At 37.0% G+C, this 25,699-nt stretch overlaps 2 protein-coding genes across 3 annotated transcripts in view; one reads left to right on the top strand and one right to left on the bottom strand.

Annotated features, from left to right (window-relative positions):
• Positions 1 to 289: 289 nt before the first annotated feature.
• Positions 290 to 15,280, bottom strand: LOC140748305 (uncharacterized). 2 transcript variants are annotated; one of them, XM_073081140.1, is made up of 18 exons: positions 15,183 to 15,280; positions 14,356 to 14,458; positions 13,164 to 13,310; positions 12,421 to 12,558; positions 11,769 to 11,895; positions 11,326 to 11,452; positions 10,637 to 10,762; positions 9,263 to 9,394; positions 5,519 to 5,653; positions 5,142 to 5,197; positions 4,643 to 4,786; positions 4,177 to 4,316; positions 3,710 to 3,881; positions 2,935 to 3,172; positions 2,601 to 2,703; positions 2,341 to 2,480; positions 1,503 to 1,680; positions 290 to 716 (listed from the first exon to the last, which is right to left on the bottom strand). In XM_073081140.1, exons 3-18 carry the CDS (start codon positions 13,170 to 13,172, stop codon positions 591 to 593), a joined length of 2,091 nt encoding a protein of 696 aa, XP_072937241.1. In that variant the 5' UTR covers positions 13,173 to 13,310; positions 14,356 to 14,458; positions 15,183 to 15,280; the 3' UTR covers positions 290 to 590. The 2 variants fall into 2 exon arrangements, with proteins under 2 accessions (XP_072937241.1, XP_072937239.1); XM_073081138.1 differs by lacking the exon at positions 15,183 to 15,280 and having other exon boundaries at positions 14,356 to 14,679.
• Positions 15,281 to 15,582: 302 nt separating this feature from the next.
• Positions 15,583 to 25,699, top strand: part of Acsl (Acyl-CoA synthetase long-chain) — a 41,593-nt gene continuing 31,476 nt past the window's right edge. Inside the window, exon 1 of the mRNA XM_073081142.1 lies at positions 15,583 to 15,732. The gene's annotated coding sequence lies outside the window, so the exon portion shown is untranslated. The remainder of the gene's footprint in view (positions 15,733 to 25,699) is intronic.

Here is a 25,699-nt window from a genome sequence, read left to right on the forward strand (position 1 = left end):
CGATTTATGTATTTTGTTTTTTTTTTATATACCTAGATTAATAATAATGTTATACATCATTGGATGCATCTTTTTTTAATTTTTTAAAACTGGTTGGCTGATTTCCGTTTTGCTGATGTATGGTCCGGAGATGACACCGCGGACCCCCAGGGGTCCGCGGACCACAGGTTGGGAAACGCGGCTCTATAGGATACGTGTCTATAGGGTTTTCTATTGATTTGATTAATATCATACAATGAATAACATGAAATAGAAGACGACAGTTTTAAAACTACAAACACATTGTGAAGTGACGAATAGGCATTCAAAATTAGCCGATTATGTTACGTGGTAATAAGTATAGTCCGCGCCAAACTACTAGTCCGCTCTGAATATAGAAATTAGTCGGGTCGCAATACCAATATTGTAATTATTAGCGGGACGAAGACTGTGCGGAACCCCACCGGCACCCGTCCGCTGCCCGCTCTCGCCCACGGGTACATAGCTGCGTTAGTGTGCCTTTACCTTACAGAGTATATGCTACCTAAACCTACACGCAACAACTTCAGAGCGGACTAGTTTGGCGTGGACTGTACAAAGTTCTGTACAAATCAGTTGGCGGCGAGGCGGATGAGGCGCAGCGTAGCGTCGTGCAGCAGCGCCACGCCGCAGTCGTTGCTGCCGCCGCAGTAGCGCGCCGACGAGAACACCGACACCAGCCGCCCGCGCAGCTGGCACTGACGGCATACACTCACCACTCAATACAAACGCCCGCTAGGCGTAGTACGAATGTCCCTGTAGTTCTGGGACTAGAATAAGCCTACAGTAACCCCTGCCTGTCGTAAGAGACGACTAAAAGGGGCTTCCGGGGTTGCGGGCGGTAAGAGTAGGAGCTCGAACCGTCCAAAGCGATCCCGGGAAAGACGGCGGTATATGTCCACCAATGTCGTCGGGTACCTTTTTGAAGGTGTCCCCTCGTAAATAAAAAGAAAAAAAGGCGAAGTACGAAGCTTGTAAATATGTAAGCTTCTAAATATGCTCACAGAACTTTGACAACGTGATTCAGAATCACGTGATAGCATCTTGTTTCGCACGTTCCATATACATACGAAATAGGCAAAATCCTATTTCCACCTACAATTAAACCCAGGTCTGAATTAAACAAAATGCTATAATTTGGGAATTAAATAATATGATGACAGTGATAGCCTAGTAGTTAAGAAACTCGGCCACTCGATCGAGGGTTCTAAGGTTCAAATCCCTCTGATTTTTCGAAATTATGTGCGTAGTAGAAATTAACTACCACTTGCTAAAACGGTGAAGGAAAACATCGTAAAGAAACCTGCATTCTTGAGAGATATATAAAAAAATGTCAAATGTATGTGAAGTCTACCAATACGCACTTGTCCAGCGCGGTGGACTATGGCTTGATACCTTCTCACTCTGAGCGGATACCCGTGCCCAGCAGCGGGACAATAATGGGTCGATGATGAACAACGGTTAATTAGATATGTGTGTGTCACCATGAAGCCGGCCTGCTGCAGCTCGTGCGCGCGCACGACGTGCGAGAGGCCGTTGGCGAGCAGGAAGCGGTCGAGCGCCGCCTGCTCGAACACGTGGCCCGTGCCGCGCCGCGCGTTCGCCGCGAAGCCCTCGTTCGCCGCCAGCTCCAGCGACAGCGACGCCGTTATCTTGTTCGGCCTGAAACCACCACAGGAATTTAAAAGACCACCAATAATGTTTAAGATCTACACACGCAAGAAACTCAACTCAACTTGAACGAGCATCCTTCGATTGTAAATGTTCCAAGAATAAGATCATCGGTTTGAAATTACTGAAATCAAATCAGATGTAAGAAAATATTTTTCAAAAGAAAATCATCAAAGAAGTAACAATTCCACGATCGAAAACTGTGAAATTGATATATTTTTTTTATAATATTGAAGTAGCAGACGAGCATGCAATCCACCTTTTTTTTTATAAATTAGAAGTAGCCGACGAGCATGCAGTACACCTGATGGTAAGTGGCTACTGCCGCCCATGGACATCAGTAATCAACCCCAGATAGGATTAGATATTCCTACCCGAAGTCGGCCACAGATGCGCCGCCACCCCTGAGGACTAAGCTGGAACGCCTCGGAAATGTATGCCTCCCTTAGCACACCCTTCAAAACAGAACACAGCAGCGCCTAACACTGCTGTTATTAGGCAGAAATAGGTGTGGCGGTGGTACCGCCGGAGTTAAACCACAAAGTGTTCTACCACCTTTAAGATTATTTCTTCAATATTTACCATAAAGGAAACTCCTCAATAAGTATTTAACAAAAAGGAACAACAGATAAAACTTCCAAATAAAATTACTTGATAGGATCGTTCCACAGTAGTTCCCAAGCTACGGAACTCTGCTCGGCGGGGCGCGGCAGCGGCACCGGGATTTTGTCGATAGCAGAGATCAGCGGACACACCCACGGCGGCGGAATGCCCCCATGGCAGCAGAACACCTGCACAGCGGTGATTCGGACGTGGTATTTAATATTCTTTTATTTACATAACGAACTGACAAAAGAAAATATCATAAGATTTCACTTTATGTTACTTGCAAGAAATATATAAACGGAAACCTTGTCATCTACTACTGCGGCTAATGGTAGGACGTCGAATACTTGGTTAATGGCGTTCCAAATTTTATTTCCTTCAACTTCACCATATTTTGTTTCGCATTCACTGCAAAATAATTGAAAACAATAAAGATACAATAAAAAAATCTCAAAAAATGTACTCAAATTATAAAAAATGGAATTAAGTTTGATTCTAGGATTCAAATTCAATTGTATGAGTTAAAAAAAAAAGAAATATAATGTAATTCTGTATTTCGTCAGTACCTACTGTCGTAAAATAAATATTCCTTGGCGTTACTACATAAATGACATAATAAACGAAAGAGCGCGAACACACGAGTGAAAGGTGAACATCTTCTGTATGTCCCTGGTCTCGTGGTTCCCGCGGATGAGGTAGACGGAGCGCGGGCGCTGCAGCTTGGCGGCCAGCAGGTACGCCACGACCTCCGCGCCGTGCGCGCCGCGGTCCACGAAGTCGCCGAGGAACAGCAGCCGCGCGGGCAGCAGCGCCGCGCCCGCCGGCCACAGCGCCGCCTCCATCGCCAGCAGCGCCGACAGGTTGCCGTGCAGATCGCCTGACCACGGGTGACAAGCGACCGTGCCATATTATATATTATAGATTAACATCGCGGAATTCAGACATGTGACTCACCCAAGATAGGTACCTACGCGATTTTAAATTATTTTTGCCCGGAGGAAAATAATTTTCCACGCCATCGGAGTTTCGCCGTGACCACGATTCATGTAACTGGATCGAAATATCGGCAAAAAGAAATTAAAACCGAGTACCGTGCGTACCCGTTACGAATTAAAACGACCATGCATTTCATCTAATGGTTGACACATTTTCGATACTTTTATATATTTTGTCCATTGTCCATGTGACTATTATTATCATATCTATTAAATCGTCTCAGGTAAGCACACTATCGCAATAGACAAGTCGACAAGTTCGCCTCTGGATTACTCTGGAGATACCACTGCCACATCTAAGTGCTACCTGAGAACAGCAAAGAAATCGAACTATAAATACGATTTGCTAACTGTACCATAAAATAGACATGTACACTACTACTACACTATGTACACACATGCATGACATGTAAACTAACCAATAGCATAAATAGGTGAGTTAAGTTTCAACAATCTAGGTTCACTGGAAAAAATTGGCCGAACGGCTTCAGCAAGTTTTAGTAACAAGGAGCCCAGAGCTGCTTCCTCAGTAGCCGCCAGCCACGACCACGCCGGCTTCGCTGTGAAGGGTGGGCTAGTGCTGGCACGCTTCTAAATCGATAATAAAACCATGTTATTATCTGTTTCTGTTATTTTTGAGAAAAAAATGTGATTTTACTGAATATTTTAGAGGACTAATTTGTATTTTGCATTAGTCGATCTATTCCATAGGTACCATCCCCACTAATAATCCCTCGGGTAGGTGTAAATTTTTATCCAAAAAAAAACATTCTAGTACGGCATATTGACGAATGAGCGACATATTTTTTTTTAACTAAAGTTACTTTTACCATAAAAGCAATAGTTGCAAAAAATATTTGGTTTTTTAAGAAAGCAGATTGTTTACATGTCCAGGTTTATCGATAGCGGCGGCGAAGTAGTGCACCGCGGCCAGCGCCTCCGCTGGCATCGAGTTGGCGCCCAGCACTTCCACGGAGTGCATCGACGGAGCGATCATGCGTGCTGTTGATGCGCTCACTGCATCTCCTAAATATTTATACCCAAGTTATTAAGGTACTATTTAAATCTTCTTTAGCAGAAGAAAGTATCGATAAACATTTATAGTATAGCCTCTTTATTCGAGTTTTTTTTTGTATTTCTGCCCAGAATAGAAAAGTGTTAGGTAAGTTAGTCAGCGTAGGTTTGCGACATTGTTCTTCACCGGAAAGTTTAAACTCTCAAAATCATTGCTCCGTGATTCGACCATTACACGAAATAAAAAAAATATCTTACTAGGCTATCATTGTTATTTGTCTTTACCTACTTGTAAAAAATGCAAGCAGCGTTGCAGGAGCTATAATAATACATCGCACCGCTAAAGTTGCTAATTTCGATCATTTCCGGCGGGGCCTTCTGGACGAGCCGGACCACGCAGTCCGCCAGCCGGTACTCGCGGCGCCGCGTCGAGCTCGGCGACGGGGAGAACCCTATTGGTACTTCTTCCAAACCGCTGCTCACTGGACAGTTAACGAGGTTGCAGAAGCAGAATATATCTGTCTGCCTTATAACAGTAGTGTGAAGAGATTCTGATTTTTAATATGAAAGGTATATTGGCAGAGTCGTTCCATCTTATCAGGGATCTCGGGCGTAACAGTACATCTATATGACCTACATCATATAAGACTCGAGTTATATTTTGTATGGGTTACAAATGTTAATGGGGAACAATGACTAATATCCATCACCAATTATGTTTAGGGTTCCTTATGAACCTTTAGGTTCTTGGGTAATACCTACGTAACCTAAACATAATTGGCGATGAGCTAAAGCTCAAAAATAGAAATGAAGACATAAGTAGATATATTTTTTTACCTATATTCGTTAATAACTTTGAAGACGGAGAAGTTTTCACGATTTGATCTCTTTCTCTGTAATTCAAAGATTAATTAAACAATAACGATTTGTCCTAAAAATATGTTTCAGTATGTATGTAGGTAGGTGACTTCAGTTTCATTTTTAATACGCAAAGGTTACTGTAACATGCTCTATGTTACAGTTAGGTTAGCATCTTACATCTGCATTGTGTGTAAACATACGTATGGGACATGCTGCGTAAGCATTACTGGGTTAAAGAATAAAATTATAAAGGAGATTCCAATTCTAATTGTTTCTGTGGACTGGTGTTTCAAAGGTGTTTCTGTTGACTGCCTGTTCGTTTAGACGTTTACTAAATGTGGTTTAGCGCTTACTGTAAGTCAGTCAAGTACTCGGCGATGCTCCGCGGCGCCCGCAGCAGCGAGCTGGTCCCGCGCAGGCGTAGCTCGCCCACGCCGCGCAGGAACTCCGCTAACGGAAGCGGACTATTCGGCTGTATGCCTAACTGCCTAAATTATTGTGGAAATTTATTGCATTTGCACTAGCGAATAATGGCACTTTTAGCCGACCGAGATGTAAAGAGAATTTGCCGTACCCTTATTTAAATATTAACATGAAAGTTTTATATAAAGTTTTCCTGTAAGAAAGAATGATTTCATAACCATTCAATGCAATAAAAAAATGAATACAACATATAAAGCAATATTTGCAAACGCAAAACTTTTACAGTCACCGTTGGCAAAGTTTGAATCAGTAGATATTTTATGCCTTCGAAATTTAGACGGTAGGGTATGAGACAAGTTCTCAAAAAGAAAACACAACCAAGCGACACTGCATCGTGTATTATATCAATATTTACAGTGTCTACGATGATGTATTCAGGCTTACGTTTCTTTCATTTTAAAAGTGTTTTATTAAGAACGTTAAGTAATCCCTACAAATCCTGAACTGAATAAACCCTAAACTCTCAGTATGAAAAGAGGAATTTCTGACTCATATATGTTTTATTTTTTTATTGGTTAACCTAACGAGTAAGCAGACGTGCTACCTGATGGAAAGTAGTCAACGCCACCTATGGACATTTGCAACACCAGAGGAGTCGCCAATGCATTGCCGGCTTTGAAAGAGAGCTGTTTTTGTACCTTTTTGGAGTTTACTCCTTAAGAAACGATTTGAGTTATAAGGCCCGGTACGGAAATTTTATGAAGAGTAAAATCAAGTGTAACACGAAAAGTTGAGGCGTTACGTAGAAAGAGACAAACATATATATCTGTAGGATTGAACGTGTAAAAGAATGAGATGGAATACATTACACAGCGTATCTCATTCTCGGGGTCTCCTCTTTGCGCGATACTTCGTAGTCTCACTGTATAGTTCACTACCTCCAGTCTGAGAGTTGAATGTGTGCGTATGTTTGTACGTGTGTGGTGCGCGCTAGATATGGTCACAGTATAAGGATATACAATACAGTATTGTATCTTCATACAAACGCACGAAACGCAAGCCACGCCTACTCGCCTCGGGCCGGTACTAACTCGGTACACGAACATTCGTGAATGTGCCACGGTGACGAGCGGGTGATGTGACGGTTTTGTAAGATATTTTGTTGTTTCAAGAATAATATGGCGAAGAAAAGTTATAGGTTATATTGTGTTGTTTTTGGTTGCTTCAATTCGTCAATAACACATCCAGATATAACATTTTTTAAACTGCCTGGAAACTCCGAAAGGTAAGACAATTACAATGATTTTTATGTTAATACTAGATACTTAATCTACTAGGTACTACTACTACTAAATTAGATTAGTTTTTAATTAATACAATTTGATATTTTAAAAAAATACGTATGATTGTTGTAATTTTGGTTCAGTAGACAGGTGTCAGAGCTTGTTATTTGAGGTTATCCCTCTTCTGAATTAATAGAATAAAACTATTTCTTCGACCAATTTACAACTTTTATTATTCCCGCGCAAAATATAACTCGAAACTGTTGATAAACGAAGGGCTTGCTTGCACAACGCACGCGTCGTACTTATTCGTCGTCGCGCGGCGCAACAAAGGCTGAGGGCGTGGCTTAGCGGCCTTTCGGCACCCGTTTGTTCGCGCGATATGCCGCCGAGGGACTATTCTGAATGAGGTAATATAAATATTAGAAAATGAGAATTGATCTTAATTTATTTAGATCAATATTTTATTATTGTTGTATTATTTTAAGATCGTCAAAAATAAGAAACTACCATTTGAAAGGTATTTTCTTGATAGGTCAACACCTTTGTTTACATTTTGGACACCCAATTATGAATCGGAGTATAGATTATAATTAGAGATGCGCCGAATATTTGTTTGGTATTCGGTTTTCGGCGTATTCGGCATCTTTTTTGGTATTTGTATTCGGCCGAATTATTCGGTTTTGGTGCCGAATATATTCGGTTCGAGTAGGTATGTCTACTTTCGTGTATACACGACACGGTACATAACTAAAACACAAAACTTCTTAGATTTATGTTATATTTTAAGTCAAAGAAATCCTATGATAATTTAATAACATAAAGCAATTAAACTTCAAATCAACATTTATTTTGAAACCTTAAAAGAACATATTTATTACTTACGAGCTGTGCCCCGCGGTTTCACCCGCGTTAAAAGTGTAAATACTCTGAAGTTTTCATGGGATTTAACTTTTTTGCGCTTATCCCTAATTCTTTTTCCAAAATTAATGTAGCCTATGTTACTGTCTATAACATCAGCTAATTGTCAGTGAAAGTCCCATCAAAATCAGTACAGCCATTTTAAAGATTAGCCGGAACAAAACAAATTTGAAATAATATTTTTTTCGTTAAAAGTACCGTATGTACCGTATATTTTATATTTTCCTTTTATGTTATATGGTCTTAGTAAAATGTTGTTATTTTGACATTACAAACAGACACTTAAATTTTAATTATTTGTATAGATTCTAAAGTTAGTATAGTTAACATTTATTTTAAACCTCAAATCAGTATTTCTTTTTACAACTTAAATCAAAGTTTTAATGAACACAGGTAACTGGCAAATTGACAATAATGGACACTATAAAAGAAATATTAGAACCTGTTTACGCGGCAAAACAATGAATTGGTAAGCCGAATCATTCGGCCGAATATCCAGTTCGGTGAAAGTTAAACCGAATAATATTCGGTATTCGGTTATTCGGTGAAACCACTATTCGGCGCATCTCTAATTAAAATTATTATTAAATATTGTATTAAATATTTAAACTAAATTTTGCATAATTTATGTTAATTTATAAGCTATCATGTCGAACATATTTCATATTTTATTGTTGTAACTGTCAAGTACCCAATTATAAGAATAGTTTTTATTACGTAACATATACATATTAAAAAACATAACATGCATTTTCATTCAACACTTTCTATATAATTAACTATAGCATTCATTTGTATAAATAAAAAAATACAACATTTACAATCAAAAAATTAAAAAGAAAGTCAAGTATGCAGATGTAATTAAAAAACTGTAGGCAGGCAGCCCTAACGCGTTACCGTGCCCAGCGCAACCGTAGGTATCTAATTCAAGGACAGGGCCGAGTTAAATTACTGTATATCCTTATACTGTGATATGGTACAACTATTGATGCGGTGTTTTCACGATTCATAACTCATGTAACTTCCGAAGTTCACGTATCGTATTTCAGTTACCACAAACCTATAATTACAGTATTTAAGAATGATTTTATAATTCAAAGTGAAAGAAATCAATCATCCTAAAATTGGATTTGTATAAATTGAACACAATTATTATTACTATTATTATTTATATTATTTTGTAACATACTTTATAATTATTCGGATTATTTATATTACTTCAATAATTGAAGTAATATAAATAATCCGAATAATTACAGATATATGTTTGTTTCTCTTATCATTTTAGCAGATGCGTTCATTTACCCTTTTTTTCTATTCGATATATATCATAATTATCGTTCGTAAGGAGTAAACTCCAATCGTGCGTCGTTGCTGACACACACACACTTTTTTTTGGATAGCCACGTCATAGCGCTCCGGGAATACATCAGGAGGAAGCTCATATAGAATAGTTTTGGCCTTTCTCACTTGAGGCAGCCGTCCGCGTCGCGCGCCACGCTGAGCGCGTCGACAGGAAGCTGGCGGGCCGCGCGCGCCGCCGCCACCAGCTCCTTGAACTCCGTGTACTCCAGCTTCTGGTCGCGATTCGCGTCGAAGTACCTACCGTTACCTTCGTATCACTTTCCACCATATAGTCTGATTCATAATTAGGTGTCCAAAATGTAAACAAAGAAATGTCATTGTCAAAATACGATTACAGGTATTGCAAACCTTAACAAATTAACAAGAAGCGACAACTTTCACAAATTCAACAAAAAACAAAAACTTAATAACTGCACACAATTTAAAAGAACGTGCTATAAAAATTAGAAAACATCCGACTTCGACCACGATCACGAAAATAAATAATATAAACTACGAAACTTAAAAATGGCGGCACAAAAAATGTTTTGGATCCCGATTGTGTTACCATTATCACAATTTAATTTTCTACCATACATCTTGTTTTTTATTATTATTACTGTATGAAATTAAATTAGGTAAATATAAATATTGGAAAATGTGAATTGATTTTAATTTATTTAGATAATTATTTTTTTATCCTTGTATTAATTTAATATTGTCAAAAATAAGAAACTATCATTTGATACATATGTTCTTGATAGGTCAACACCTTTGTTTACATTTTGGACACCTAATTATGAATCGGACTATAGATAAGTATAGATATCTCAGCGCCTTGTAATTGAAGGAAGCCATTAAATGGCTTAAACGGCTGACATTTCTGTCAGCCATTTAATGGCTGTCATGGTGTAATTTACGCGGAACAAAGCCGACATGTGCAGTTAAAACACGAAATCGAAGAAAAAGTGCGGAGAAATATCTTTTCATTCGTAAATGATCTAAAAACTTCCTTTTTTTTTAATATTTTTCAAACACGAAAATAGATGACAGTGACAATTTCAATTGTCAAGACTGGTTACATTTTCTTGTTAGGAGTGAGTTATCTTTACTAATCTATGCTTTACCTACCTACCTACGAATTGCGTTTCCGGCTCTCGGACATGGACTATGCGCCCTGAGCATCTGGTCCTGAGGTCCTCCAAATATCTACAAGTTCCTTTGTAGACATTTGTAAAACCTTTTAAAATGAGGAATGATCTTTTCTAAAGAGGGGACCTCATTCATCATTTTCGCGCCGGGCCTCAAATGAGCTTAATCTGCCTCCGTCTAGGTTTTACAACTTCAATTCTTGTATGCCTAGTTGAAACTAAATTCATTCATCATTTTATCGAAAACTTAAAAATCAGTTCATGTGTGTAAAACATTCAATAAATAATAGGTATAATGCTATTATGTCATAGAAATATATCATTTGAAATTATGACTAAAGAGCAGTACCTGAAAATGTATCTACATCTCATCTCGGCCGCATAGCCACTGTGTTGTGTGGCGGGCTCCAGCGCCGCCGCCCACACCAGCATCTCCTGGAACGAGATGCCGCCGCGACCAGTCACGTCCGCTGCCCTGTACACGCAGAGTCATATGGTTTCTAATAAACAAACTGCCTTTCTTGGAAACGTGTATAACCAAGCTTAATTATATAGATCACGATTTTGGAAGTTAAACAAGGTACGGTCGGGAGTTAAATGATAATAGGAATGTCAAATGTCCCTTGTTCGCTTCCATGCTTCAGACTAGTTATTAATTCGTCACTTACTTTTCCAAAATAATTAGTTTAAAAACTAAAAACCACGCTAAAATCGCACAAGGAAAATCGTTAATCCTGATTAGAAGAATGGGATAAAATTATTTAAATTATGTATTGTCATCGGTTCTTGATAATTGTTCAAAATTTTTAATTAATCGGACCGATCAAAGTGCGTAAAAATCGATTTTCTAAGATTCCGTTACATACATACTTACAGATCAAGCTAATAAAAGCGTGGTAAAAAAAATGGTATTAATAATTCACAGCAGTATTAATAAGCAGCAGCAACAAATCACCAGAGACAATATCTGTATATAAATATTTAGAACTTGATTAAATATCACGTTCGACCCTAGGTTTTTCCGCAATCAGCTCTTACCTGAAAAGATTTGAACATTGCGCGCGGTCCCAGCCGAGGTCCATCATGAACTGCGTGAAAGCATACGGACTCATGTACAGAGCTGGGTACACCGACAATAGGAATTCACGAAACATGCGGATTTGCTCTGAAATGGATCAGATTGATCATTATAGTTAATTATGGACTGTGCCAGAGCCCAGACTGGATGAGGCGCGCTTATATAGGGTCGCAAATTGGATGGCCTTATGAGTGGTTTGAGTGGTATACGTACCTACTTACTTTAAACAGAAAAATATAAAATATATAATTAAGGAAAAATAAACCGTCCGAGACGGTATTTTTGCTTCAAGCGCAAAAAGCGCTGATGGTACTTTAGATATAAATTAATATACTTATATCTTAATGTTTACGTATACATTAAAGTTGCTTAAAATATGTTAAGAAACTGTTATTTTACTTGCCATCTTTCTTATAATTCGCAGCTTGCAAAAGCTGGTAGGTAGGAGACGAGACTGCCTCAGTAGTTTCTGCGCATATAACCAAATTGTCTTCGCAAATCTCCACGAAAACGCCTAACTCTGCGTCTAGCTGCGATGATATTGTTACATTTAGGTTTTTAGTAGTCGAATGCGAAAGCCTATTCTTCAATTTACGTATGTAATTAAAAATAAAGTGAAAACGATACTTTCTACACTCATTATGTATGTAATCTACACTAATATTATAAAGAGGAAAACTTTGTTTGTTTGTTTGGTGGACCGATTGACTACTGGACCGATTTTAAAAATTCTTTCACCATTCGAAAGCTACATTATCCACGAGTAACATAGGCTATATTTTATATGAAATATATTTAATAAATAGATTTTGAGGCGGTACAACGTTTGCCGGGTCAGCTAGTTAAAAATAAAGTGAAAACGATACTTTCTACACTCATCCTTAGTATCCTCATAGCATTTTCCTTTAATTTTTCATTTATCATTACATTCCATAATTTGATCTTTACAAGCGGCACTTTGCGATGTATACATGGCTTAATGTCGCTTACGGCCTGCTTGAAAAATTCATCCCGCATACCATGAGATTATGGAATAGAAAAATTGTGTTCCTAACCCCGTTTTCTGGATCTTTCGGGTGTTCTCCTGAAGCCATCTGTGAGAATGTCACTAACTCAGGGCTTCGAAGACTTGCATGGGCCTTATAACGTTCTAGATCAACCATTGAGAACCATTGAAGGCGACCACGGAGACCCTGTACGGTATTAACGAGAAAAATTGTAAATAACAAAACATAATTAAACGGTGTCGCCAGTTTGAAAGGTGTGGGATGAGAGACGCTTATACTGCTGTCATACTTATTCCGTTAGTCCCTTTAGAGTTAGGCAATGCATCTGTAGCCGACCTCACATAGGGTAGGACGTGTCTGGCTGGCATTCGTTATTTACCATCAGGTAGAGTGCGTGCTTGTTTCCTACTTCTATACTATACGAAAAACTCTTCAGTTAATCGCAGCGAAGTAGGAAGACTGATAGAATGCAAACTAAACCTACAGATGGAGTCACCTCGCAGACAGAAGCGTAAGATAAGAGGAAGGTCATCTCACTCTACATTCTTATCTTTTTTTTAAGTATTTTGCTTAATTACTTACTTGTTTTTCACTTCACAACAGTTATCATAAAGGTCTTTAAGAGCTACTGGGTAAATCGATATTGCTGATAAATTTTATAAAAAAAATAGAAGACGACTTCAAGGTTTCCCAAATAAAAAAATATATACGGAGATACTACTCCGATAAAACTATGTGGCGATAGTTCAATGGCTAATATTACAAGTAAAAATTGAGCTCTATGAACTTACCGTCTTCATCTTAACTTTTTTCTTGATTTCAAGTTTTACCGTCACTTTGTAAACGGCATGGTAAACACACCCCTGAGGATGATTTGGCAGCCAGATCTTGTAAACCCGGAGCGGTACGCATTGCGTACCAGCCTCTACGCCGAAAATCTGATTTAGGAGAAATAGCCTCTCTCGTAACAATTTGTTAAACTCAAAGAATTAACTTCTTGGACTATTCGTCTTTTGCAAAAAAAAAACTCTTTTTGGATTGTTATATTGACAAAAAATCTTTAAGCGTTGCAGTAGTGAGTAGTGTAGTGTGACCCAACGATAGGTGATAAGTCAAGGACATTACGCATGTAATGTCCATGAGGTCCATGAGATACCAACCTTTAAATCGACAACTGAAAGTCACAGCCCGACAGTAACATTGCAACTACAAGTCTTCTAGCCTACGGGTAAAATAGGTAGGTATTATAATAGCCTAAAAACAGTAATATATCACTTTTGTTCAGCGTGAAAGCAGTTGCTTGTTGCGTTTCGGTGGAAGTGTGAAGAGGCCAGCGAACTTATATAAGAGACGACCATCATAGTCCCTTAGAGTGGCAACGGCTGTCCCTGTAGTTTCGGGACCAGAATAGGGATACGGTATCCTCTGCCTGTCGTAAGAGGCGACTAAAAGGGGGCTTCCGGGGTTGCGGGTGGTAAGAGTGGGAGCTCGAACCGCCCGGTAAGCGACCCCGGGAAGGGCGGCGGTATGTGTGGTCGCATACCGTCGTACGCACCAGATGGTGTGGCGAGCGTCAAGCTCACCTGGGCAGAGCCCGACGGGGCAACGCGCTAAGAGGACTCCGGTTGCGTTCCTTTGGAGATCCCGGAGCTCTCTACACAGCGCTGAGGACGGCCACCGGGGGGGTTGTAGTGCGGTAAAAATCCCACATAACCCTGCGTCGCTCCCACGGCGCCGGGTACCTTTTGAAGGTTTCCCCCACGTGAACAAAAAAAGAAAGAAAAAAAAGAGTGGCAACGGCTTTTGTAATGGAGTTCAGGAAGAACCCCTCTTCTATATTATGGAGTTCATTACAGATGTCCATGGGCAGCAGTGACCATGATGATTACATCATGGATTGCATGTTTGTTTGCTACTTTAATTTTATAAAAAAGATCATATTGCATCAGTTAGCTCAGGTACGTGTGATAAGTAAGTGGTTACCTCAAAATTTATTTTATGGGCGGTGCTTTTCCAACAATTTTTCTCAGCCTTACTGGACGGTAACCAATACTCGGAACTTGTCTCCTTCGTTACAAGAAACGACCTGTCAGCCGGACAAAAGACAAGTAACGAAACAACATCTCGTAAGTCTTTGTAAAATTTAAACATCTCAATAGTTATGTCCTGAGAGATTCTCAGGATATTTATAAAAATATTAAGTAAGATGATAGCCCGGCACTTTATTAATTTATCAGAAGGAAAATAAAATACAGTAAGCTAACGATTCCTTGAATCTGTCAAATAAGAAGTCAAATCAAAATAAGCAGCATCTATGATAGACAGAATCCAAAAGAAAGTAGAGACGAAAAAATAAAAATAATTTATTCATAGATGAATTTAATATTCATAAACAATGATATTAATGCATTAACCTACCTATGTTCATAAATAAGTAAATTATCATTCCACCAATCCTAAATATATGCATTCCACCATATCATTGATTCCACCAGAAAAAAATACTATTTTATTCCCTTTTTGTCCCCTTTAGATACTTTTGCATCTGAACTTTGATCTGAACAAACGAATTTTATGAATTCATGTTGATTTCTTTGCTCTTTTTACTTTTTGTTCATTAAGGATAATAATTTCTAGCTACATAGTTCCAAAATATTCAAATAGATGGCGCCTGACTTATGAGATACATTATAGCTCCTTTAATAACTGATAAGATAGTATTTCAGAATAAATAAACTCACAATAGATATGTAAGATAGATGTAAAGATACATATAATTAGGTTTTATGCATAAGTACACCGTAACATACCATTTTTGAAGTATTGATCAAAATTTAGTATAGCGCAATCGCTAGTTATATACAAATTGTGACGTAGTGATCACGCCACCTTTCTAGACCGCTTGCCGCATTCTGATTGGTTAAATTCCCCACCCCCTGACAAAAATACGACACATTCAACATGTCCAGTGATGTACCAGTTTAATCGATTGTAAACCATAATGAAATCGAACAATGTGCGACTTAAAAACATTGAAAGCATATAATATTACATTTTAAATATTTTTATTAATAAAATAATTGGAAACTTCTATAACTTTTAAGTATCTATTATTTTAATGCTATAAGTTTTTGTTTCCGTCTAAAGTATTTGCGATGGATGGATCGATTAATCGGTACGTCGACGATTTTGACATTTATAAAGTGCCCACATCACTAAACGTGCGGCGGATTGGTCGGGTTTGCAGACGTAGGGACAGTATCAGTTATCAGTGTGTTTACTAAGAATATATTTGAAAATTTAGTGATAATTTACAAGTGTAATTTTTTCAGCAACCCCAGAACCGTCGCGGCGTACACGGTGAGATTTTTTCCATTTATTTATGGTTTTCTGAGAGAAGCAACATATAATTTATAGCGCGATTTATAACCTATAAGAAAATAACTATTTCAGTGACTAAAACAGGATAATTATATTATTATTTTTCGTTTAATATTACTTTAAAAATTTTGGTTTCATCTTAAACAGTTACAGTTTACAGTAGGTACCTATTCGTTCTAATACGGTTAATAAGTTCGGCGACTATCGGTGAAATTTTGCGGTATATTGCATGTCAAGAACATTACATTAGATACAATTTAAGTAAATTAATAACTCCCCAATATAATACTTATGTGTAGTATTAGTGCAAAGTATAACCTTTGTAAATTAGTCAATTATGATTTCATCTCTAAAACATAATAAAGAATTTTCTTGTGTGGTATATAATGTACAATTTTATTGCCTTATCTAAATCTGAGAACCTTAGATTTAAATTGAGACATAATTTATACATCTTATTCTACATTTGGACTTAAATATCCACCCAATGTATACAATTTCTGATAAGGTTTACTCAATTAATGAATTTACTACATGGTCCTGGTACATACATTGGACAAAATTCTTATTCCATCAGTTGCATTCATCAATGTTAACTCATCAACCATCATGGATCTCTTCACTGAGTGAGAAAACTTTGTGCCATAGTCGGCATATGTCAAGTGCCAGGCTAAGGTGATGGTCGTGAAGTCTACCAACTTCACTCACCTCTGAGAACTTTTTTAGTTCTCATGTCCGTTGGCTTTATCGCTGTGATTCCATTAACCATGGATTCAATGAATGGGATTTGAATCTCTGATTTTCAGATTCAGAGGCCCAATTTAAAATAACTGTATTATCACTGCTACTGCAGTATTGTCATGGTTATTATTTCATTATACTATTTTTATTACTGCAAGAAATCAACCAAAAATATCTAACAACTATGAAAAAATCAGGTTTTAATGATTAATAAATTACATTGAAAAACTGTAAGGAATTCCTATTAGAATTAATGACTAGTAACAAATGTTGTTGACATTTATTTTATGATTAACAACAATTTATTTTAAAATATTGTCATCGGTGAAACACTAAAAGCTTCAAGTTTACACTAATAGTAAAGTCTTACACATTATAATTTAATAATGATAACTACATTTACTTATAAATCTTCCTCGGATGTGATAGAATTCATTTAAACAAAGCTCTGGTAATTTAATTTAATAAGTGATATCCAAAGGCCGCAATAGCTTAAGACCAGAGGGATTGCATCTTTATTATAAAGAAAATAATGTAGATCATGTCTGATACTAAATGATCTATGAGTACATGTTAATCACCTGATTGTAATTCCATACTTTTATTTTAAGCACCTATGTATTGTAATATCAGTTTCAGCATTTTCGTCTCTTGGAGCATAAATCATCAGCACCAATTGTTAAAGAGCAAAAAGTGACTCATTATAAATATAAAATACAAAAGAAAAAACTAGATGAATCATTGTTGCTTTTAAATAAATGTAAATTGTATGTGAAATAATTACGAAATAGGAAAAAATATAACAATAGGTCATAACTAACATATATATTATATTATATATTATATGTACTATAAGTATATGAATGGACTCCCAGAATTTATAAATAATTATGTATTTTTCTCAGTCCAATGGTAAAAATAATAGAATGAATGTCTTCTATAATACGTAATTATGTGTGATGGGAAATTTTCGCCCACGTGGGCCCGACATAATGCTGACACGTGTTATCCGTTTATATCACACATAACATAGTTTTCTAAACATCACCGTCCTGATACCAGTAGCCCTGTGCCAACTTTTAAACACCCATTCAAATCTGGTAATGTTTAAAAACTTTATGATGTTGTATTTATGAAGAATATGAAGTTCCCCTTTAAGCTACTATTGTTTTTAAAAACGCTCTGTATTCATATACCCATACGAAATCGTATGAAATCAATTGAAAACCTAGAGAATTGTTCGTTTAATTTGTCACAGAAATTAAAAGGCTTCAAAAATGAGCTCTGTGTAATTATTATGATGCATAAATTAATAGTTAAAAACACGATTTCTTAATTAACTTCACTAAAAAGCAATAATTTATAATGGAATTTGGTTTTCCTATTTGTCTTATAAGTTTTAGACTTAACGAAACATTAATTGGAAAGCAAAATCGCCGCCGACGCCGATCTAATAGTTGACAACGGTGATCAATAGACTCCTACCCTTCAACATCATACATAAAAAAATAGTCCGTCCCACGGACGGTATGTCTGTATACTAATATTATAAAGAGGAAAGCTTTGTTTGTTTGTTTGATTGTAATGAATAGGCTCAAAAACTACTGGACCGATTTTAAAAATTCTTTCACCATTCGAAAGCTACATTATAATTATTATAGGCTATATTTCATATAAAATATAGCCTATGTTACTCGTGCCTATACATAAATTAACATAGGCTATATTTTATATGAAATATAAAATATAGCCTATGTTAATTTAATAAATAGATTTTGAGGCGGTACAAAATTTGCCGGGTCAGCTAATCGGTTATATAAAAAAATTAATTAATTATCAACAGAAATTAAATTACTCGTGGATATGACAGCCTAACGAAGTATCGTACGATATGACGCACGACGTCGCCCACCTCATCAACTTGGTTACTAAGGTACCCAACCCACGTTAGGATTGGCCGTCTACTTCAGATTGTTTGATCATAATAATTAATGTACTGTATTGTAGCTATGTAGCTTTTAGGCTATGTTACGAACACCCTGATAATTTCTGGAGGGTACGAAAGCTGTCTGAACGATGATTATTGTAAGTCAGTCAACAATCAAGTTCATATTTTGGGCATGGACCTCATTTCCCGAAAATGATGTTTATTTTACTGCATATGTTAAACTAGGCATACAAAATATTTTATATCAAAAAGGTTCGAAAAAGACAAGGAACGCATAAAATACGTAAGTAATTATTCTCCTATTTAAAATAAAGGCCTTTCCAAAATTTGATATATTAATATACTAGTAAAAAAGGTAGCATATAATGAATACATAGGATAATAACGGTTTTATTTTGAGTTTTGGATAACATGCGCTATTTTGAAAAAGTCAATCGATCTTTAGAGTTCAGCGCGGAAATCGTAAGTGTGGATTCGTTAGTTAGTCTAACTACACACACGAGTAACATCTATACTCCAGAGGATCATTTGCCATCGGAACATATAAGTAACGCCAGAGCGAGTGGGCAGCTAAACATGCTCTTCCTTACCACGGAGGTGGGCGCTACGTTTAGTCTTTTGTAATTTCCTTCGTTGGTGGAAAGGCTGGGAGCGAGAGGAGACGCATTACGAAAATTAAACTACAAACATTATTTTATTTTTATAGTCCTATTGTTAGTAATTCAATTATTGCAGTGTGACTGAATGTCTTCATGGGTTTATTATTACATGAATATTTTTTGATAATAAATTAAAAGTAATTTTACTAGCATGTATGTAAACTATTGTAACGTCATTTAGAATAATAATATTTTAAGTCTGTATACTGCATATAACGAAAGTTTTGAAACAAGTTACGATTAATAGGGAAGGATTATTGTAAATATTATAAGGTAAATCTTATGTCTCTCTTCCAAAGCTGCCCTTGTTCAATCGGTACTCCTAATTTGCAGTAAGGGTACGCTAAAGAGATCATCGTTATCGGGGAGAGCGCCGCGACCTTGCCTACCGTCTGACCTTGTATCCGGATCAACTAAGGGCCGATCGTCACTATACTGTTCTTCTAATCTTCCAAAACGGAGCTCGTTTTAATGTCCTTGTGTAAAAACTGTGAGTGTTATCATACTACCTTTCCTGTTACCCTTGGTGGTCAGTTATCTTCCAAAAAATCAATTCAATCCATTTCATACATAAAAGGGATTTGATAAAAGTTCCTCAATAATATTGCCTTTGCAAAAAACGTAACTTACTACTTGAAAAAACGATATTGAAGAAATTGTCAAAAATACCTATAACAAAGAAACATATTAAATATGTTCATACGGTATATAGGTACCTATATTCGTATTTTATAGTTATGCTCAAATAATAATAAAATATGACAGCTTCTTGTAAGGTTTTTATGGTGGTTTGCAGAATACTATGTTAATTATGCGATAAAAATATTATTATATAAACATATATACGTTCTGTAATGCAAAAATATTAATTAAAGTTAACCTTCAGAAAATATGTATAATCTAACGATGTATACTGCATTATTGTTGTTTTTCTCACATTTTTTACACAACCTTAAAGTTTAGACGACCGCGTGACACAGAGGTCGTTATACTTTTTTGTCACGCAGAAGGTTCTGGATTCGACCCCGGTTAGTCAGATTTACAAATGGCATATGTTCTGGTTTTGAGTGCACATGGAACGTACAGTATAGGACATCCTAGTAAGGGTCTTAGGGTCACAGATTTTATTTATTCATTTAAGAACACACAATGGGCAGAATAATTGCAAATATCTACACAAATTTTGTACAAAACGTCTCAAAGCTAAAAATATCCCACCCTCTGCACAACTTCACCGTATTGAAGCCAGAACAATGTTTTGAAAATTATGTTTACAAAGGGATCTTTAAAAATACACAGGAAAATTGGAATATGGCTACATTGGAACAATACAAAACTTTTCTTGTCATTCTTTCACTGACGTGAAATGGCGAAATAGTTAAGTGAGTTCCATCTAAAGTTGACGTAGAGGGTAGAGATCAAAGTATTGTCGTAACAACAAAAATACTTCGTTACATAAAATTTTCTTTTCATAAAAGATAATAAAAATGTAAGAGAAAGAATACTCCCGCAACCTTCCTAATTACTTACTCGTCCAAGTACTCTAGCCCTTAGGTAAATACGCCGATGGCAACAAGCCGATGTTTGTCCGATTTGCAAAAATCCATTATCGGCTAAGAATAAGCTACATCTTCGACATTCAAAAGCCTTATTAATTCTTTGATGGATCTGTTTTTGTACTTTTAGTCTGTGGGATTAATTAGTGCATAATGATTCGATAGGATAATTTTTGGAATTGACCCATTGCTCTGCAATCCGTCAAAATAATAAGAGCTTAGGTTTTAGTCTTTTGCCGTGGCAAATTCAGTGTAGGACACCTTCACCTAATACACACTTTTAGGAACTATAAAAAAACAAGTGTCTATCTATTACGGTTCAAGAGATAGAACCCTGTGACAGACAGACAGCGAAGGCTTAGTATAGAAAGGGTGTTAAAGGGGACACCCCCTTTGATCACGATGTTCATTTCAAAATTAAAGTGTTTATTAATGATTAATAATACAGACAACTTCGAAAAAGTAGTGATATGCGTGCCTGTACGAATATAATCCTTCAAAACAACTTCATAATAATATACAATTCAGCGCAATAAATATTGCTTTATTGTAATGTATCGTTGAAAAGCTTTTTGGAGTAAAGGAAGAGATTTCATCGTTGTGTAAATGTTTCGTCAAACTTTCGTTTTTCTCGATTAATCCGTATGGTCCAGCAGACTTCAATTTTATTTATTCGTATAGACACATCTACAATTGATATTAACTAAATTGCCACTGCTTGCTACATGTGTCCTCATAACTTGTACAATACATAATGAACTAGCGTCAGGCACAAATCGGTTTCAAAGTCCGTCGGATAAGGCGAGAGGCGATCGTTGTATCTGTGACCCATTTGTGTCGAGATAACGCGTCTCGTGTTTTATTCTGTTACAGTTTATTTGTATTGAACTATCTGAAGAGAAAATATAGTAAAAGAGATATCTGAAAATAAGTTATCTGACCTTACTCCGTTTCCTGTGTATAGGTGCCATAGATACACAACTGTTACAAAATATTGGGATGCCGTAGACGTATTGACTGCTCCTTAAAACTAATATGGTTGATATTGCACGCCTTGTTTATGCGTTATATAAGTTGTTTTTAATAACACAAAACGTATAAAAAAGTAATGAAAATCCAATGTAATATACATGGTCGTAATTAAATTTATGAGATACCTATTAAAATTAATCAATCGTAGAGTTAATAGGGTTTAACCATAGAGTAATATCCTATTCTATCTATACTTTAAGATCCATTAGAGCGTGGCGCGCGTAACCACAATGTGACTGAGTGCTCATGAATGTTCATACATAATTTGTCTGCGTCGCGCGTGATCGAACGGTTTAGATAAAACTGCGCAAATGTTAAAATAGAACCTAGCATAATTAAAGACATATAGGTATAGATACAAATTTTCATCATAAACTTCAAAAACTATATAGCGTCATGACTTACTCCTAATTTCTAATGCTTAAAATTGTTGCTGGATGACGGCACTCGCAAACAAAGATGACATATCTATTGGTACATTAGTAGTTTTTAACCCTTGTACCTGAGTGTTTTCTCGATAAAATTAATTACATGAAGCCACCGGGCCATACTAAGGTCAGGGCGAGGGCTTGTTAAGATGATTCGATAATATACACGATATTAACGACGGTATCCTTTAAAATATTGTATTTAACAGCCGTGTTCGACATTAAAAGATGTGTAGGTTTCTCATGGTCGGGTTCGCTGCAGACGTGCTAACTTGCGCTGATGTATTCTAATCTCACATAGATCGCAAGGATTTCTGCTCTGTACACCACTGCTGAACCGACCTTAATCCTCTTTTAATTCATATTTGTTAAAAATGGGTCATTTTGCAATTTTCAGACACGCACAAACACAGGTATGAGTATTTGGATTTTGAATATCTTGCCTTCGAACCCATTTTTTCTATTACTATATTGTTTAATGTTTAAGACAACACTATTTATATTATCAATAGGTATATGCGAACCACGATAATTGAATTTCTATTTTCCACCTCAACTTCAGCTAAGCGGAATCATAAACTAGTAGGTAATCAATCAAAGCCGATGTGTACCAAGTAGGTCTGGATGATGTTGTCACTGAACTTCAGACTCTGTTATCTAGTTGAAGGTCACAAGTGGTTTATCGACGTGACCGTGATCGTCTGCCGCTCCCGGCCACTGTGATAAACATGCACTGCACTGTGTACGGAGATAATTGTATCTGAAATGGGTGAGGCGCTTTTTATTATTATTAAAGTATTATTGCCAGAATTGTGTTTAATAAAGTTACATTCTAATATACTTCATTTGTGATTACAAAAATCCACTCAGCATTACTTTTAATTTCTAGTTGGTCATTGTTCTATCATTGGTCTTGTGAATATCCACTTCTATCTTCAATTGCTGAGCAATGTAAATCATTCACTCTATGGTTGTATGGAAGTAGATCTTTTGCTTGCAATCGATCGTTAATACCTAGCCGCTTGAGGTGGGCCGGTAGGCTAAAGGGTCACCTAATGACATAACACTGACTTGTAACTTTATGTGACAGAACACAACAACCCTTACTATTAACATTATAACTAAGTATCAAATTTGTGTAAAGTGGTATGGCTCCTACCGCAGAAAATTGTACCATGCGGTTTCTTGTAAATTCCACAATTATATAATGTTAAGAATATTAGTATTTCTGAAATTCATTTAAGATTTGCACTCGGTGAGTGGCAACGGAGAGTGGAGTGGAGTGGCATGTGTCACCGTCCCGCGGTGCAATAAATAATTAGGTTAAGAGCGCTCGCGGGACGTCCGCCGCCGCGCCGGCTGCAACGAGTTCACCTCGCGAATGTCGCTAATGGGCGTTTGTTTTAGCCTTTAATGATGCCTGTAAGTTCTCAACGAGATTCCCGAAACACTAGAGGAGCCCGGACCACTCTCTTGCTTCGGATTGTCTTAGCCTCGTTGCCTGATCACCGAACCTTGTCGGTTTTGCGGCATAGTCACGTGTTTGTACTTTGTACAACTGAAGTAGGCGATGAAAGGCGCCTGTAAATGTAGGTCGTCTGAGACTCGAACGACACCTAATAGGATCATTGCCTATATAGAAAGTTTAAGTAAGTTGTATTTGTATACATAAACACTGAGTGTGTTAAGTTAATAGGGACGACAACTAACGGTGCCATGCAAAGCTCCACTGACGTTGATTGACATCTGCTTGTTTGGATAGCTACGATTAAATTATACCTTCTACAATATAGGAGATAGGTAGACGCTGAGAAAGTCTTGTTTCATTGACAGAAAATGTACAACCTTCAGATTGCTCATTAACCTTTTCTTTCTATCTATGACACGGACTTATGCCTCAAAAACATAGCGAGCGTATAATGCTTTCGAAATTATATTAAAGATACATACATAGCACTTAGTACCAAGTGTTTAACGTAATCCTTCCATCGGGGCAGTCTATTCCCGTCCGGGCCGTTGGACTTCGCCCCCGGGCCGCCATTATCCCGCGGCCCGAGTGGCGCCTTCCTCCGTACATCCGCCACGATAGTGTCACCACTCCGGACTCGCTCGCCGGAACTTGACCTTATGCTCCCTTATCTCGTGACCGATAACAACGCTCTGTAAACATAAAAGATAGTAATCTATACTAATAATAATGTTGCTAGATAGTGTCTGTATGAATGTACCAGATAGATGATTGTACAGTAATAGTATGGAGATAACAATTTCGGCACGATCCATTGTTCTTGTAAATACTGATACATTTTTTTCTAGTAAGCATATTCATCAGCTTATTTTAGCTATTTAATATCGATAAGTGTTTGATTAATCGATAATGCTGAAGAGACGCTCATTCAGAATCTTCAAGATATATAGAAAATGGCAAGTGCACTGTCGATCTCAACAGTATAAAATATTATTGGTACTTACTGGTGCTTACTCTGTCACTCTACTTAACGCTGTCAGAGGAGTGGCTTATTTCAAACATATAATACATATTATTTACATTACAATTTGTGCGATTCTCATTTTATATGTGGATATTATTTTTTTGCTTCGAAGCCTTCAATAATTCAATAAAAATATATATTGTTTTGATTTCCTTTGTAATTACGAATTAAATTGCTAAAAATATGTGAGATCTATAATACGTATTTACATTAGGACGATAGCGAATTAAGGGCATTGGTGGTCTGTGTTAATGGAGCGGAAAACTGTCACATATTACACTTTTTTACAAGCTTTTATCCCCATAAAGAGGTTGGCGGGCTTCGTATTCAAGGCCCCTGCAGGCCAGGGTCAGTCTCAAGGATAGGAGTCAACGCTGGTTTAATATCCATAACATACCATACTCACTACTATCATATATCACTATATATGCTGTCTTAAGTATTTACGGCGGAGGGTCACAAATTATGCTTAAACTAGGAAGAATTAATTCATAATTGGCGTTTGCTCCTGTGGACTGGGTAATAGCAGTTTTTGTGCAACAATTGTCGAACTAGAACTATTCTATCATCTTGAGTACGCTTACCTTTGTTCCGAAATCAAATACATTTGCGGATATCGCTTAAATAGGTTAAGTAGAACACCTAATAAGCAACAAGAATCTTATTCCACAGCTAACAATATACTAGCTATACTTAACGTTCGTGTTATTTACTTCTCTTGTACATAACAAAGAATGTCACCAACACCATTATCTAGCGTTATTAAAGAAACACGTGTTTATTGTTTGCGCCGGTTATCGGATATCATCATGGAATTGACAGTAAAGACTATAGACGTCCTCGGACCCATAATAACAATGTCACCCCATCCTCTTGCTTAGGTCACGCTGGAACACGTTTCGCATTGTCTCCCGTGTGTAGGAGACTTTATAACGAGACAACAAATGGCTTTGTCATATTGTATCCGTTGCTTATCGTGCACCTTAGTACTGAGACAAAGGGGTCATTTTATAACACGTACGTGCCGCCGGCATTATTCTATTTGCAGTAATATGAGGGTATGATTAGCTGTTCACACGGGGGATCATAG

This window comes from Epargyreus clarus, unplaced genomic scaffold (genome assembly GCF_041222505.1).
Source record: "Epargyreus clarus isolate Ecla_fem2 unplaced genomic scaffold, WU_Ecla_fem_2.2 ptg000015l, whole genome shotgun sequence".
Lineage (NCBI taxonomy): Eukaryota > Metazoa > Arthropoda > Insecta > Lepidoptera > Hesperiidae > Epargyreus > Epargyreus clarus.

Bases quoted from the DNA above. Each gene is read 5' to 3' on its own strand.
- LOC140748305 (XM_073081138.1), bottom strand. From the start codon at position 14,523: ATGTTTAAATTTTACAAAGACTTACGAGATGTTGTTTCGTTACTTGTC. The intron at 3,882-4,176 runs GTAAACAATCTG...TTATCGATTTAG, and splicing joins CTATCGATAAACCTGGACAT to AAGCGTGCCAGCACTAGCCC. The intron at 2,481-2,600 runs GTTTCCGTTTAT...ACCGCTGTGCAG, and splicing joins CCGCAGTAGTAGATGACAAG to GTGTTCTGCTGCCATGGGGG.